Source organism: Vombatus ursinus, unplaced genomic scaffold (assembly GCF_900497805.2).
Source record: "Vombatus ursinus unplaced genomic scaffold, bare-nosed wombat genome assembly UNPS02014799.1, whole genome shotgun sequence".
Classification (NCBI taxonomy): Eukaryota; Metazoa; Chordata; class Mammalia; order Diprotodontia; family Vombatidae; genus Vombatus; species Vombatus ursinus.
In genome coordinates, this window is record NW_020954577.1 from 33,846,627 (window position 1) to 33,863,082 (window position 16,456).

General features: G+C 36.0%; 2 protein-coding genes across 3 annotated transcripts in view; one reads left to right on the forward strand and one right to left on the reverse strand.

Annotated features, from left to right (window-relative positions):
• RAB5A (RAB5A, member RAS oncogene family) overlaps positions 1–12,505 on the forward strand; it is a 50,249-nt gene extending 37,744 nt beyond the window's left edge. For both annotated transcript variants that reach the window (XM_027872470.1, XM_027872471.1), the window contains exons 5-6: positions 1,016–1,109; positions 10,964–12,505. In XM_027872470.1, coding sequence (XP_027728271.1) covers positions 1,016–1,109; positions 10,964–11,079 — 210 coding nt within the window. In that variant the 3' untranslated portion in view covers positions 11,080–12,505. The remainder of the gene's footprint in view (positions 1–1,015; positions 1,110–10,963) is intronic.
• Positions 12,506–12,607: 102 nt separating this feature from the next.
• Positions 12,608–16,456, reverse strand: part of PP2D1 (protein phosphatase 2C like domain containing 1) — a 31,014-nt gene continuing 27,165 nt past the window's right edge. The window contains exon 3 of the mRNA XM_027872469.1: positions 12,608–13,583. Coding sequence (XP_027728270.1) covers positions 12,679–13,583 — 905 coding nt within the window. The 3' untranslated portion in view covers positions 12,608–12,678. The remainder of the gene's footprint in view (positions 13,584–16,456) is intronic.

Here is a 16,456-nt window from a genome sequence, read left to right on the forward strand (position 1 = left end):
CTTATGCCCTTCTACACATGGTCTTTATTCAGGTATTTATATGTATTAGGATCTACTCATCTGTCTTACCTTAAGCATTGTAGCGATGGACCCTGTGGGATTGTTATCTGTATTCCCTTCCATGGCCTCAGAGAGTCTTTTGTTGATATGGTTTTTCTTCTCTGTTGCCCTAGACTGGCATCTTTCTGGAGTGTGTTCCCAAGATGCACTATTTAATCTAACATGCCATGTTACCCTTTCCTAAGTTCCAAGACCCTGAGTTTCTTCCCATCACTAGTGTTTTCCTGTCATCTTCTGTTGTTTCTCTCTCACACCACTACCAGTGTACCCTACCCACTCCCCAACTCCTTCTTTATTTCATCACCTTTCTTTTTTTCCCACCCCAAATTCCGGTTTCTAGACCCATTTTAAAAGTAGAGATAGTACCACATACCTGGGGATTGAGTAACATTGCACATCTTTTCCTGGTCCACCTGCTTATTACACTTAATTACACCTATTTCCTTATATTCAACTTTCAGACTTATCTCATGATAGAGTCTTACTCATTCTTTTGAGGGATAGATTTCTGGACTCTCAGCTTTCATGAAAGGGGAGAAAAAACCCTCCTTTGTTCATAAAATAATTAATACCATTAAGGCTAGTTACAGCACTGTAGGTCAAGCAGAATTCTTTATACAGAATAAAAGTTGTTTTTACCTTGAATGAGTTAATATTTAAAAGCAAATTCCTCAGGATTAGAAATTAAATCATTGTATTAGACATAGGGAGATATTTACAAAGTTATGTAACATATATTCCAGAATAAAAAGATAGGGAAAATGCTTGCAAATAATACTGGAAGTTTTGTCATATTGTTGATTTTTATGGAAAAGCTACAGATACTCCTGCCAAAAGCTAATGCAATTGCTATTCCAATGTGACAAGGTTTAAACCAACAGTAGATAATAGGAAAATAGAAGCTGCTGTGTGAAAAAAAAAACATAATGGTAAAATCAATTTTCTTTTGTAACAGGAAGCACAGTCTTATGCAGATGACAACAGTTTATTATTCATGGAGACGTCAGCTAAAACATCAATGAATGTAAATGAAATATTCATGGCAATAGGTAAGACTGGCTTCTATTTTTAAATGACCAAAGTTAACATAAAAAATGTTCTCAGGCAGCTAGTTGGCGCAATGGATAGAGCACCAGCCCTGGAGTCAGGAGGACCTGAGTTCAAATCTGGCCTCAGACACGTGATACTCACTAGCTGACACTGGGCAAGTCACTTAACCTCAACTGCCTCTCCCAAAAAAAAAATTCTCAAATTTTATATCTATGTTAAGTATTTACTGTCTTCTTTTTATTGTCTTGGACTCCCATTTATAGTGGGCTGCTTTCAAAACTCTTTTCCCATTTTTTAAAATTTAGTAATAATATTGTGCCATTTATAGTCACTTGATAAATATTTGAGTTTGTATTGCAGGAGTTCTTTATTTCTTCCCTAGGTATTCTGCTTGTACTTCAGATGAGTTTGTACAAACTGAGTGATAGTTCCTGTTCCGTGTCCTTGGGGTCAAAATAGTTTTGCTGTGGACATGTATAACTAAGAAACATAGCTACCATAGTTTTTTGATATTTTATGCTTTTCTACAAAAATAGAACTGTTTTCTTAATTTCATTAACCTTAATGGCCTTCCCTTATACTTGACCTAATTTACTAAGTACCTTTTCACAAAAGCCATTCTTGGGGTTTGAATTTAAAAGCTCCCATATAACCTTAACTTTAATCTTCAGTTGTCTGACACCTTAAGAGGGAAGAGGCCTTAAATTGGCTTCTTAGTTTTCTTAGCATTCCTTGATTGTTTTGTGTGTCATTACCTTCTTAAAAGAATATTAGAGTGAAAAATAGTAGTGTGGTGCTACTGGCCTACCAAACAATGGTTCTTTTCTCCCATTTAGCTATTTGTCTTGCAGCTCAATTCTGAGTTCTTCTGGGGTTCCCCCTTTCCATTAGAATAATGCCGTATAGCCACGTATGGTTAGGACTCATTTAAAAAAAAAAAAAAAAAATTGCTGCTTATCCCATAAATTAGATGACCCGGTGCTATACACAGAGATTGAGGTAAAAAGCCAGAAGGCAAGATCACAACTTGTGGAAGAGACCACCAAGATCTCTTAGAGGGACATCCAGAGCAGAGATAATGAAGGTCAGGACAGCATTTAGTTGGCTGCACATGACTTCAGTTTGCTCATGACACGTCTCCATCTTCTTTCAATGTCAGGTTAATGAAATCTGACCGTACTCTTAGTTTCTTAAAAGACTGATTTGTGTAAAGTTTAGGATGTAACTCCTTTGTAACATTATTTTAGTGATCTGGACTCTGGTGGACAGCCTACCCTTGAAAAGACCACACTCTTACTTTTCCCTTAACATCATCCTTTTAAAAACATATTTAAGCAGAATGTAAGGTAGATTTTGAGCTGGTAAATCTCAAATGGATTTGGTTTTGTTTTTCCCCCATCTGTATGAACACTTAGACATACTTCGGGACAATTATATATAAACCAACCTTAATATTTAAATTTTTCCACAAGCTCAAAGAGTACGAAAAAGTAAACCATTCAGAATAGAATGTTGTGTCCTTTCAGTCATGTCTGACTCTTTGTGACCCCATTTGGAGTTTACTTGGTAAAGATACCATAGTGGTTTGCCATTTCCTTCTCCAGCTCATTTTATAGATGAGGAACTGAGGCAAACTGGGTTAAGTGACTTGCTCAGGGCCACATAGCTAGTAAGTATCTGGGGCCAGACTTTAAGGAAAATGAGTCTTCTTGATTCCATGCCCATTGCACTATCCACTGTGCCTCCTAGCCACCCTCAGAATGGAATGAGCTCTACATTAATGAAGAAAATCCATGGTAACCACATAGTGTAAAAATGATAGTTCCCCCAAGTATTTTTGTGCTTTGTATTTGCTTAAGATGTAAATTCCCAAAATAACAGCAATGAATCCATTTAACTAGAATGTAAGTAGTTATTTTTCAACTTTATTTTCTAGTCATGTCATGATACAAGTATCAAGAATATCATCTTCTAAAATCTGCGCTATTTTTGACGGTTTGGGGCCTATCACCTTTAGAGAGTAGGAAGGAAACTGAAAATAATTAACTTCTCCCCTTCAGAGGGTACTGTTGAAGGAGAACAAAGCTCTGGGCAGCTGTTTGAGGACCTCCTTTGTGTGCCTGCCCAGTGGCAGTCTGAGAGAATAACAATCACACCCTCCTTTCAAGAAAGAAGAGGCTCCAGCAGCAGATGGCATGCTACAGAAATGAAGGGAGCAGCATTAAAGGCACACTAACAAGGGTGGATTGGCTGTGCATTATTTCTTCTCCCACTGGCACAGTAATTGGGAGGAGTCTACCCATGTTTGTAAAGGTGCTGAGAGCACAGTAGTTATACTACTTGATTTTCCCATTAATTATTTTGGAAAAGCAACCCAATGTAGTGGGTAAAGAGCCAGCCTTAGAGGAATTCAGAAGGGACCTGAGTCCAGGTTTCTTCACATACTGGCTATGTGACCAAGGCAACTCAATAAGCATTTATTTATTGAGCACCTCCTATGTGCCAGGCACTGTGCTAAGCACTGTGGGTACAAAGAAAGGCCCACAACAGTCCCTGCCCTTGAGCAGCTCACAATCCAGTGGGGGAGACATTGAACAAACAAACACGAACAGACAAGATAGGGAAGGCACTAGAATTAAGAGAGGTTGGAAAAGGCTTCCTGGAGAAGGTGAGATCTCAGCTGGGACTTGAAGGAAACCAGGAGACAGAGATGGTGGAGAGCATTCCAGGAGAACAGTCAGAGAAAATGCCTGGAGCTGAGAAATGGAATGTCTTATTTGTGGAACAGCAAGGATGCCAGTGTTACTGAATCTAAAAGTACATGGCAAGGGCGTAAGCTATAAGAAGAGTGGAAAATTGGTGGAGTGGGGCTAGGTTTTCAAGGGCTTTGAATGCCAAGCAGAGGATTTTGTGTTTAATCTTGAAAGTGATTACAAGCTACTAGACTTTATTGAGTATGGAAATGACATGATTGGAACCACTGTTTAGGAAAATCATGTTAGTGACTAAATGGATGATACAGTGGAGTAGGGAAAGACCTGGGGCAAGCAGACCATCTGGCAAGCTATTGCAGTAGTACAGGCAAGGAGGTGATGAGGACGTGTGCTAGAATGGTAGCAGTGTCAGAGGAGAGAAGTTCCAGAGGTGAAATCTATAGGCCTTGACTACAGATTGTCTGTGAGGGCTGAGATTGTGAGCATGAGAAGTTAAGGATTAACTCAGGTAATGCTAATTTGCATTTGTGGAAGGAGTTCCTCACTAGAATTTCACAGGTCAGGTTAAATTATTTTGCAATTCAGTCCTAATTAAATGTTTTGTTATTTTATTTATGTTTCCTGCCTGAAGTATTGGTAGAGAATTTGATAGAAGCTTGAACCTTGTTTGCCTAACTGATATTTTCCCAGAAAATTTTAAGGGTTCCTGACAAGGCTAGTTCAGATAACCTTAGCTTGATCCAAAGCATTACCTTGTCCTAAACTAACCTCAATAAATGGAATACTGGACCCACCCCACATCGAACCTGGAATTGCCATGAATTTGGTACTTGCTTGGAGAAAAAGAAATAACCATACCAGAAGAATTGATGAAAGGGATGGTTTCAGAGAAACCTGGGGAAACTTCTCTTTTTTTTTCCCATTTTCATTGCTTTTTTTGTTTTTTTTTTTTGTTTGTTTCAAATTCTTTTCTCTCCTCTTGTTCCATTCATTGAGAAGTCATACAAAATTAATTCCAGCAAGAGAGAAAGAAGAAAAAGGAAGAAGGAGAAAAGAAAACATGTTTCATTCTACACTATTTAGCTTTCTGGAGGTAGTCAGAATGTTTCATCTTGAGGCCTTTGGAATTATGGGTTGGTCATTGTGTTGGTCAGAGTTATTACCAAGTCTTTGAAAGTTGATTGTCTTTATGATATTATTGTGGTATAAATTATTCTCCTGGTTTTGCTCACTTCATTTTGTATAAGTTCAAACAAGTCTCAGGTTTTTTTGAAATTATCCACTTCATCTTTTCTTATGGCACAATAGTATTCCACCACTTTGATATACCATAACTTGTTCAGCCATTCCCTAATTAATAGGCATCCTTTCAGTTTCCAAATCTTTGCTACCACAAAAAGAACTACCATAAATGTTTTTGTAAATACAGGTCCTTTTCCTCTTTCTTTGATCTGTTTGGGGCATAGACCTAGTAGTGGTATCTATCCTAGGTCAAAGTTTGTGGATAGTTTAATAGCTTGGGGCATAATTCCAAATTGCTTTCCAGATGGTTGAATTAGTTCACCAACAGTGGATTAAAGTATTTGTTTTCCCACTGCCCTTCCAGCGTTTGTCATTTTCCTTTTTTTTGTTTGTTTTGTTTTGTCAAATTAGCTAGTCTGAGAGGTATGAAGTTCACCTTAAAGTTGTTTTAATTTGCATTTTTCTATTAGTGATTTAGACATTTTTTTTAATATGGCTGTTGATAACTTGAATTTCTTCCTTTGAAAACTGTCTGTTGATACCCTTTGACCATTTATCATTTGGGGAATGGCTCTAAAATTTGACTCAGACCTTCCTCAGAGAAACTTACTGCAAAGATTTCTTAATCTGGGAAAACTTATATGTAATGTGAGCCATTCTGCCTACTTTAATATAAATAGCTATAATTACTATATGATTTAAATGGAAAAGTAACAAATACTCTTTTGTGGTGATTGTTCATTCATTTCATTTGAGTTGGACTCTTTGTGACCCCCACTTGGGGTTTTCTTGGCAAAGATAATGGAATGGTTTTGCCATTTCCTTCTCCAGATCATTTTAGAGATGAAGAACTGAGGCAGAGTTAAGTGACTTGACCAGGGTCACACAACTAGTAAGTGTCTGAGGCCAGATTTGAACTGAGGAAAATGAGTCTCCAGTGTTCTATCCGCTGCACCACCTAGCTACCTTACATACTTTTAGGTTCAAAGTAATCTCTTCAAACATCTGCATCTCATGGCCATAACTGTAATACTGGGACAGAAAGAGACTGCACTTAGAAGCATTATGATCCATATTTTGTTTTATCTTATCCAATTCCCTTCTCTCTTCTTCCTGTTCTATCCTTTTAGCCTACCTCAAATCCCACATTTTCCATGAGTTACCCAGCTTTGTTGACTCTAAGGCCAACTTCCTTTCTGATATGCCATATTATCCATCCTTAATACTGCTACTCTGGTCATGTCACTTCTCTATTCAAAGGAGTACCTACCAAATCAGATTCATGTTCCTTTGCCTGGCATTCTTGACCTTCCACAATTGGGCACCATCTTAACCTTCCAATAAGGAGGGTTGCAGGGTGGTGAAGTAAAAAAAAAAACAGTGTTGGAGTTGGAATCAAAGGACTTGGGTATGAATCCTAATTCTACCATTACTTTGAGTTCCTTGCCTTGTCTGGGACCTTAGTTTCCTCACCTTTAAAATGAGGTATTTGAAATATATAACCCCTTAAGGTCCTTTTCTAATGCTAAATCTATGATCTCATATTCTCATATCAATCTTCTTCTTATACTTTGTGGTCCAACAAAACTGGACTTTCCTCTGACCCCCGAAAATACACCTTTTGTTTTCTTAATTCAATATTTAACTTCCAAACTTCATACTCCACTTTGTCTCTCAACTTCCTAAAGTACTTATGAAAATCCATGTAGGATTAACTGCCTGTGTTTGTTTGTGGGTGTCTCCTTGCGCTTAGAAGCTCCTTGAAGGCAAGGACACAGTCCTCAGGCACTTTATAAACTTTGTTCAGCTTAATTAACTGACACCAGGTAGGTTGTCATGTCAGCTCTTTGATTCCCAATATGAAAAGTGCTGTTTCATTTGATCAAGTAATAATAGATTCCGTCTCCTAGAAATTGCGCATTCCATCAGTTTCTGTGGCCCATTTCTGACTCTTATCACTGGAAATCTTTAATATACCCTGTTATTATGTGAATTCTACAACTTATTTAACTTACCCTTTAAGTTTTAATATTCTTTTATTTGAGGTGATTATGTGGAGGTAATGCCTTTAAAATGTTGTCCATGGATAGAGATATGACTTATGTTGAGGATATAGTAAAAAAAAATTGTCAAATGTTTGATATAACAGGGAAATCATAACCGTAAGCTTCTTGAAAGATTTTTAAGTACTCCATGCTCATTTGAATTTGAGGATTTGGGTGAGGTCTCAAAGAAGGAATAGTTTCTTTTTTAAAAAAATCATTATACTTTAACATTGTTTTTAAAAACTTTTGAGTTCTCAATTTCCTCCAGCACCTTCCCCACCTATTGAGATAGCAAACAGTATTATATTAGTTATACATGTAAAGTCATGCAAAACATATTTCCATATTAGCCATGTGCCAAAAGAAAAAGTGGAAAGAAGTATTCTTCAATCCGTACTCATGGTTAGTTCATCATTTCTCTCTCTGGAAGTAGATAGCATTTTTCTTCATGAGTCCTTTGGAATTGTCTTAAATCATGGTATTGATTAAAAGTATAAAGAAGTTTTTCACAGCTGATCATTGCTGTTACTGTGTGCAGTGTTCTCCTTCTTCTGTCCACTTCACTTTGCATCAGGTCATAAAGTTTTATCTGAAACAGTCCCCTTCATTGTTTCTTATACCACAATAGTATCCCCTCACAATCTTATACCACAGCTTGTTCAAGGGATATCCCCTCAATTTCCAATTCTTTGCCACCATAAAAGCTAATGTTTTTATACACATAGGTCCTTTTTCAATTTTCTTTGATCCCTTTGGGATACGGAACTATTATCAGCATTGCTGAGTCAGAGGGTATACAATTTTATAGTTTGGGCATAGTTCCAAATTGTTCTCCAGAATGGTTGCACCAGTTCACAACCCTATCAATAGTATATTAATGTCCCTGTTTTCCACATCCCCCTCCAACCTTTGTCATTTTCCTTTTCTGTCATTTTAGCCAGTCTGATAGGTGTGAATTAGGACCACAGTTGTCTAAATTTGCATTTCTCTAGGTAATAGTGATTTAAAGCATTTTTTCATATATTTTGATAGTTTTGATTTCTTCTGAAACTTGCCTGTTCATATCCAACTGGGGAATGGCTCTTATTTTTAAGAATTTGGCTTAGTTCTTTACATATTTGAGAAATGAAGCCTAATTTATCAAAGAAACTTGATGTAAAAAAAAATTTTCCCCAGTTTCTTGCTTTCCTTCTAATCTTGGCTGCATTGGTTTTATTTGTGCAAAACCTTTTTTAATTTCATGTGATCAAAATTATATATTTTACCTCCCTTGATCCTCTCTATCTCTTGTTTAGTTATAAACTCTTTCCTTATCCATAGATCTGACAGGTAGAATCCTTTATGTCTAAATTATGTAACCATTTTGATCTAATCTTGATAATATGGTGTGAGTTGTTGGTCTGTGCCTGATTTTTGCCAGACTGCTTTCCAGTGTTCCCAATAAATTTTGTTAAATAGTAATTTCTTGCCCCAAAAGCTTGAATCTTTGGATTTATCAAACACTAAATTACTATGGTCATTTACTACTGTGTATTCTGTACCTAATCTGTTCCACTGATCCACCACTCTATTTCTTATCCAGTACCAGATTGTTTTGATGATTATTACTTTGAAATACAATTTGAGATCTGATACTGCTAGGCCACTTTGTTTCACATTTTCTTTTTCATTGCTTTCCTTTATATTATTGACCTTTTGTCTTCCAGATAAATGTTTTGTTTTGTTTTGTTTTCTATATAAAATAATTATTTTATACTTTGGTGTGTACTGAATAAGTAAATTAATTTACATAGAATTGTCATTTTTATTATATTGGGCCTACCCATGAGCAATTAATATTTCTCTAGTTGTTTAGATCTGTATTTGTGTGAAGTGTTTTGTATTTGTAATTGTGTTCCTGTAATTCCTGGATTTGTCTTAACAGGTAGACTCCCAAGTATTTTATATTCTCTTCAGTAATTTTAAATAGAATTTCTCTTTCTGTCACTTCCTGTTGGGTTTTGTTGGTAACATAGAGAAATGCTGATGGTTTATGTAGTTTTATTTTATATCCTGCAACTTTGCAAAAGTTGTTGTTTCAAATAGTTTTTTACTTGATTCTTTAGGGTTCTCTTAAGTATCTCATCATATTGTCTACAAAAATTGATAGTTTTGTTTCCTCATTGCCTATTCTTATTCCTTTAGTTTCTTTTTGCCACCTTGTGCCCCGTGGGCCAGCCTCCTGCCTCCGTGTCACAGACCTCTTCTGCTGACCTCCTACATTGTTTTAGGCTGTAAAAATGTGCTACTTTGACCTTTTGATGGGTCTGCCACTCTAGAATTCGAATTGAGGTATTATTTAAAAGTTGTTTAGAGAGGAATGTTGGGAGAGTTCACTTGTAGTGCTTCCTCCACTCCACCATCTTGTCTCCCCACCAGAAGGAATAGTTAACTTTAGTATTTAAACTGCTTTGCTCCATGATATGACTTAAAATTCTGGTATTAAAGATGAAAATTAAGAGAAGAAAAAGTTCCTCCCATCTTGAATTTAAAGATCTTATTATAGCATTCTGTGTTATTTTCCTACTAGGTGCTGATGACAGTTATTAGTAATAAATCCAAATTATTGGGGAACATGAAATATAGTGGAAAGAAAACTAGACTTATAGAACTGAATTTAGAGGCATACGACCTGTGTTCAAATCCTAGTTTTGCTAAATTCTTTTAGCTGTGCCTTAGGGCAGGTCACTGAACCCCTTGTATGTCTGTCTGTTTCCCTGTCTCCCTCTCTTTCCCTTTCTGTATGTCTCCCTCCTCCCTTCCCCCCCCCCCTCTCTTTTCCCTCTCCCCCCCCCCCCTTCTTTCCCCTGTCCTTTCTCTCCATGGCATAGTAGATCAGACACTGGTCTTTGTGTCAGGCAGATTGAATTCACATCCCTACACACACGCACACATGCTCACACTTTGCATCCCCTCCACACATACTTTACTGTATGACCTTCATCTGTCACATGAGGGCTTAGGGTAGACAGTCTCTGAGAACCCCATCCATGATAATCTCTGATCTCGTGTTCTCCTTATTTTATACTGTTCCCATGCCCACGTTTTTCTCCCTTGCGTGCATCTTCTTTCCTAATAATGTTCAAATATTTCTATAATTAGCACATTTGTTTTTGTACATATAACTTGCAAATGCTACACTGATCTTTTAGAGTAGTGTGTGATATTTGATACTTTATTTTCTAGTCATTTCAGGATAGTATTATAGTAGTAAAGAGAATTCTAGAATGATGAAAGTCATAACCATATTTATCAATTTGGGCTTTTAAATAATTGATTTAGAATATACTTAGAGCTTATTCACAATATTCATCAAAATACTAAATATGCTTTCAAGTTGTTATTTGAGGTTTTAAAAAAAAAAGTTTCTCCAAATCAGGATTAATTTATATATTAATTATACCAACCAGTTAGTGGTTTCTACTCTGCTCTCTGGCCCAGCCATAATGATAAATATAGTAACCTTCAGAAGTTTAGAGAGAACCTATAAATAGGGCTCTTCTCACTTTGACACCATTCTAACTCTTGTTTTGGCAGCTTTTACCTAGTAGGAATCTGGTACAGGAGAAACATCTCTCCCCTTCCCAGTGTTAAGCAGCATTCTCTCAACATCTTGATGCCATTGTTTGTGATCTCTATCAAATGGAATCGGGGCTGGGGGAGGGGAAGGTTAAGGTGACAGAATCTCAGCTTTTATCCATGAAACAGTTGATAGGAGTCATCAAGTGACTTTCTTTCCTTTTAAATGTGTATGTAGCTGAGGTAAATTGTAGTTGTTTTAATCTTGATAGTTCTTGTTGTTTACTCTTTCAGCCAAAAAGTTGCCGAAGAATGAACCACAGAATCCAGGAGCCAATTCTGCCAGAGGAAGAGGTGTAGATCTTACCGAACCCACACAACCAACTAGGAGTCAGTGTTGTAGTAACTAAACTATCTGGAATATTCTTCTGCTTCCTAATTATTAATAACAGTGGAATTGGAGCATTTAACCTGGCCCAGTACAACTTCCAAAAAGGAGAAGAGACTTATAATATAGTCAAGTTTCTAATACAGAATTATTTTATGTGTTTTGAACTTAATTTTTAATAACATGCATGTGTCACTATTTGACTAATGTTTCAGCAATAGAAGGGGAAAATGGAAGCTCTTAATATTTACTTCATTGGAAGGTTGGGGTGGGGAATCAGTTCTTGCCATTAGAAATATAGAAGAATTATTGTACGGACCCACAATTAACCAGCTAGTTGCTCTAAATTTCCATATTGATGCAGATACAATCTATGACACAGAATTGGGACTCCTTAAGTTGTTCTTTTAAAATAAATTCTTTCTAGAAGCAGGTCCTAAAGATACTTCTGCTTATCTGCAGTATTCATAAAAATGATAGTTTCTTCCAGTATCTATTTTAAGTATACATTCCACATTTTAATAATTTAACCATTTAAAAAAAACAGAAAAAAAATAATAACTTAGCCATCCATGTCTTCAAAAAAAAATGAACCTTAGTTGGTACATGGTATCTAAATTATAGCGTCTTATCCTGTTTTTAAATGGTGATAAAAATCAAGTTTATCCCCATTTTCTCTTATAAAGACAAAACTAATAAATGCAACTTGACAGAGAGAAGTGTTTTTCTTCAAACATAAGAACTCTTCAACTAAAATGAAACAAACCAAGTGTCTGTGATTTCTCTTTAATCACTGCTAGCCATTTACATGGGGTGGTTCTGTTTTGTTTTGTGGTGGATTTTTTTTTTTTTTTTTATCCTTTTGGACATAATCTAGTCAATGCACTAACAATTATGTACATTCAACTTGATTATTTTAAACTTGGATCTTCAAATGTATTGTAAATAGAGTACTGCATCGTAGTCTCCATTTATGTTTAATACGTTCTGTAATATTTAAGAGTTGCTTAAAAGTATGCAAAATGTACAGTTACTAAAACAGCTAATTATTTCCTCTACACCGCTTCCCTCCCCTCCTCCCTTGGATTTGAGGAGGATTTCAGTTATTCCTCCATGGCTAGAACAGTAATAAAATGAAGCTACTGTGTCTGTAACATGAGTACTGCTGTCCATCAATAACGAACTCTACAGCCTTGTTTTCTAAAGTTCATTTTACTTTGATCTGTTCCATATATTGCACTAATTCTTTTAGTTATTTTCGTTATATGAAATCTACCAAGTGTGTCAGAGAAAATTTAATCTATTTAAATGTTGAACTGCTAGTGGAAACTTACTTGTGCAGGTTGTAAATTTGCAGTAATTGGGGCTTAGCAAGGAAAATGAGAGTTCACCCGTGTTTAGTTTTATATTGAGGTGCTCAGGTTTTAATAAAGTGGTATAAAACAGGACTGTATTTATCATTCTTTTTTTTTAAATCACAAAACCTTTATTGTACCATATATGTAAGAGAGAAGCGGTTCCCTTCTTCCCCCTCCCCTACAACCTCCCCACACACACATTTACACGCATGATATGAAAGCAAGGTTATGCAGTACTATACAAATATAGTACCTATGGTTTCTTATGGTACATGCTTCTGTGATCCAGAAGAGAAGGTGGATCCGATTTCACTTCCACATAGCTGATAGCCACATCCATTGAGAATTGTTACCAGCACAGTAATGTTCTCCCTAGAACCTGCTGTAAGAGCAGCTTTGACGAGTCCATGACTTACATATTCTGCTGCATAATCAAAGAAATTCCTGTTTATTTCTTCGTCTGCTATACTTGAATTTGATGATTCATGAGATGTGCTGCTATTTGTTTCATCACTATCCTCAATACCATACAAATAAAAAGGTCTTGAACTTGAAATTTCTGTTTTACTATTTAACATAGATTTTGAATCCTTATGTTTATCCAATCTTTCTAAAGTTGGAGAACTTCCATTTTTGCTGTTTACTTGTGAATTTTCATTCGTGCTCTGCTGGGACATTTTCTGAAGAAATGCTGAAGTATTATGGTACAATAATTTGATTTTACTATCTTGTACACTAATAGTTGAAGATGATATACTAGGGAAAAAAGGTACTCTGTGTAAGAGTGGCCTGTGCATTTCTCGTTTAGTCGTTTTATATATTTCCTCATATATGCTAAATAATGACATCACTATTGCTGCAGCTTCATTTTTATCTATAACATCCCAGAGTCCAGTAGTAGCAACAATAAGGAATTGACACGTGTCATCTATAGGGACAGAGATTGTTTGGGGTACTGGAATAACAGACTTTCTCAGATTTGGATTTCCATGAAACCCAAGCCCACGAGTTATTTGCACAAGCCCTTCAGTGTATCCATTTGGTTCATTGCTGCTGATTTTTCCTCCTTCCTTTAATACACGGTGTCTTTCACTTAGGCTTCGAGTTGTATGTTCTTTTGTAAGAAGATAGGCTTGCCCACCTTTGCATAAGACTACATGTACATTACCTAAAGTTTTTTTTAAAAGAAGAAAGTAATAATTCAATTTTATAGTGGCAAAATACAGCAATAATTATGTGCATCATACCGTTTTTAAAGTCAACTTACATATTTTCAAAGTAAATAATATCAAAACATTCCTTAATACTAATAAATTGGTTGCATTTTAAAGTAGGGCTAACATAACTTTTTAAAATGTGTTTACGATAACCCCAATTTTAAAATATAGTTCTTAGTCTAGGAAGAGACAGGATGACTGTAGTGAGTAGAATGAAGTCATGAAGACCTGGACTGACGTACCATCTCCAACCCTATATAAGCTTGACAAGTCATTTAAATGGCCTGAACCTTCCTTTACTCAAATAAAATTTTAATTTTCATGAAGTGGTTATCAGGATCAAATGCGAACACTCTAGGTAAAGCACTCTACAAAGTTTAAGGAGACACAAGAGTAATAGTCATCTAAAAAGTCTAGCATTTTGGGTAAGTTGATAGATAGTTGAAATAATACTGGCCTTAACCACGTAATTTTTTGTTTTTGGAGGCAATCAAGGTTAAGTGACTTGCCCAGGGTCACACAACTAGTAAGCGTCAAGTATCTGAGATTTGATTTGAGCTCACATCCTCCTATTGAGGGTCAGTGCTCTATCCACTGCATCACTTAGCTTCCCCATCAGCCACGTAATATCTTGATTCCAATCCTGGCTTCCCCACTACTCAGCTATGGGATCTTAGACAAGTCACAGGATGTTTGATGCCTTTTAAAGAAGGCAGATTCAATGGTAAGGTTTCTTCCAGCACTAATTCTCAAAATATATTGTCATTCTGAAATTTTGAGCATTTTAGGATTTTTTAGTAATGTTGATACACGTATGAAGATCCAAGAAAGTACATTGGTTTATGCCTATTTTTGTAGAATCCTTTTAGAGATAAGATGCTGATTAGCAAAGGTTAAAGCAATAGCTTCATTTAATTCAATGTAAAACTCAATTTTTATGAAAAATGTCCATGATTAAAATCTAAAGCTTAAGTTTGGTACTGATCAATAAAATAAACCATTTCTCCTGATGCTTTTGTTGATAATCCAACTGACTTAATGTCTTTTCCTCAGTATGGCGGGTAATTTTTTAATAACTTTGGCAGATTAAATAATTGGTTAAATTAATAGACCACTTGGGAACAAAAGTGTTAAAAGATGTCCAACCTGATAATGTTCATTACCTTATTCACAGACATCAGCTGTAATATCCACGTTGAAAATGAAATATACTACATTTTTAAGTAAATCCAACATAGAAAATATAAAGTAGTGAGGGATGATTATTTCTATTACTAAATAACTTTAAATATTATTTCAGGATGCCTTAAAAGAGTTTTGGTGCATTCAAATTTTTATTTTGTTTACAAATTTTAATTTATATCTTCTTCAGGATCACAATTCTGTAACAGTGAGGGACAACAATATTGCTTTAGTTATTTTTGAGATTTTCCCCCATTTATGTAACTTTGTAAAGAAGATCATTAAGTGATTTTAAAATTGGATTATCTTAATATTTTTGGAATGCTTTTATTAGCTAACAGAACTGTCACTAATGGTATGCAGAGCTTACTTTCATTGAATTGAACAGAAGTTAGGGACAATCATTGGAGTGGAGGTGACAAACGGAATATACTTGAATATCTATGAATATACTTGAAAGCTCTCTGAAAACTGGAAAACTATAAATGTAAAAGAATTGCTCAGCATATTTTTTTAAATTTTACTTTTAATACAGAGCGTAATGTAACTGAACACAAAAATTTGACCCCAAAATATTTTCTAGTAGCTTGGCCTCCTGCAGGGCATGCCATTTATATAACGACATTAATGAAAATCCTTTTTTTATTGCTAGCCTGTCAAATTGTCAGTAACTGTTAGCAAAATTTCATGGATCTTAGAATATTAAGCTTGGAAGGGCCTTTGAGATCATGTACTCCTAATTCCATAATTTTACAGTTGAGGAAACTGAAGCCCAAAGTAATATACCTAGCATGTGTAAGAACCAAGATTTGAATGGAGACCCTCCGATTCCTGCTAGCCGAGTGCTCTATCTAGTAACATTCCCAGTAAATGTAGCAAATCAGTCTGAAAGTTAGACTGAGGAATGTTGGTATGGATGGAATGTAACTAAGGCAGAAGTGTCTTTTGCATTAGGAAAAGAGAAGGGCATTTTAGTGGTTTGTTATATGTTGAGAGTGTGCCATAGTGGATAGAAAACTGGTCTGAGTCATTGAGACCTGATTATGATATGGCTACTGGCCATGAGCAAATCACATAACCACCCAGGGTAACCAAACAACTTAAAACTATAAATTGTGATGAGTAGCATTTGTACTTTTTGGCAATTGTTGTATTCCATAATTCCCATCTACACGGCATTTAAAAGGGAGCCTTTGTTCAAGAACTGCCTTGGAATCATTGAATATGCTTCAGTTTCCTTAATGAAATTCAGCCTCTTTTCTTCCACCTCACTTCTAGGCCCAGTTCATTGTCTTAAGAAATATACTGTTCTAACAACTCAATGATTGGCTCTCATCCAACTGGATATTAGTTGACAATAAGCAGTCCTCTTCTACTTGGGATTTTCCCCCGTTTTGGATTGTTAGGACTAATTCTTGATTGGTGACAGTTCTCATTAAGGAAATCCTGTCGTCTTGTTTACTACCTTTGTGACTGGGCAAGGGACTTTAACCTCCCAGAACTCCACTTTCCTCATCCGTAATGAAAAGGTTGGAGTACGTGGCGTCTGAGTTCCCTTTCAGCTCTAAACTTATGAGCCACTGGCTCTGGATTCAGAAGATGAGTTCAAATCCCATTTCTGGTGCCATCTGTGTGACCCTAT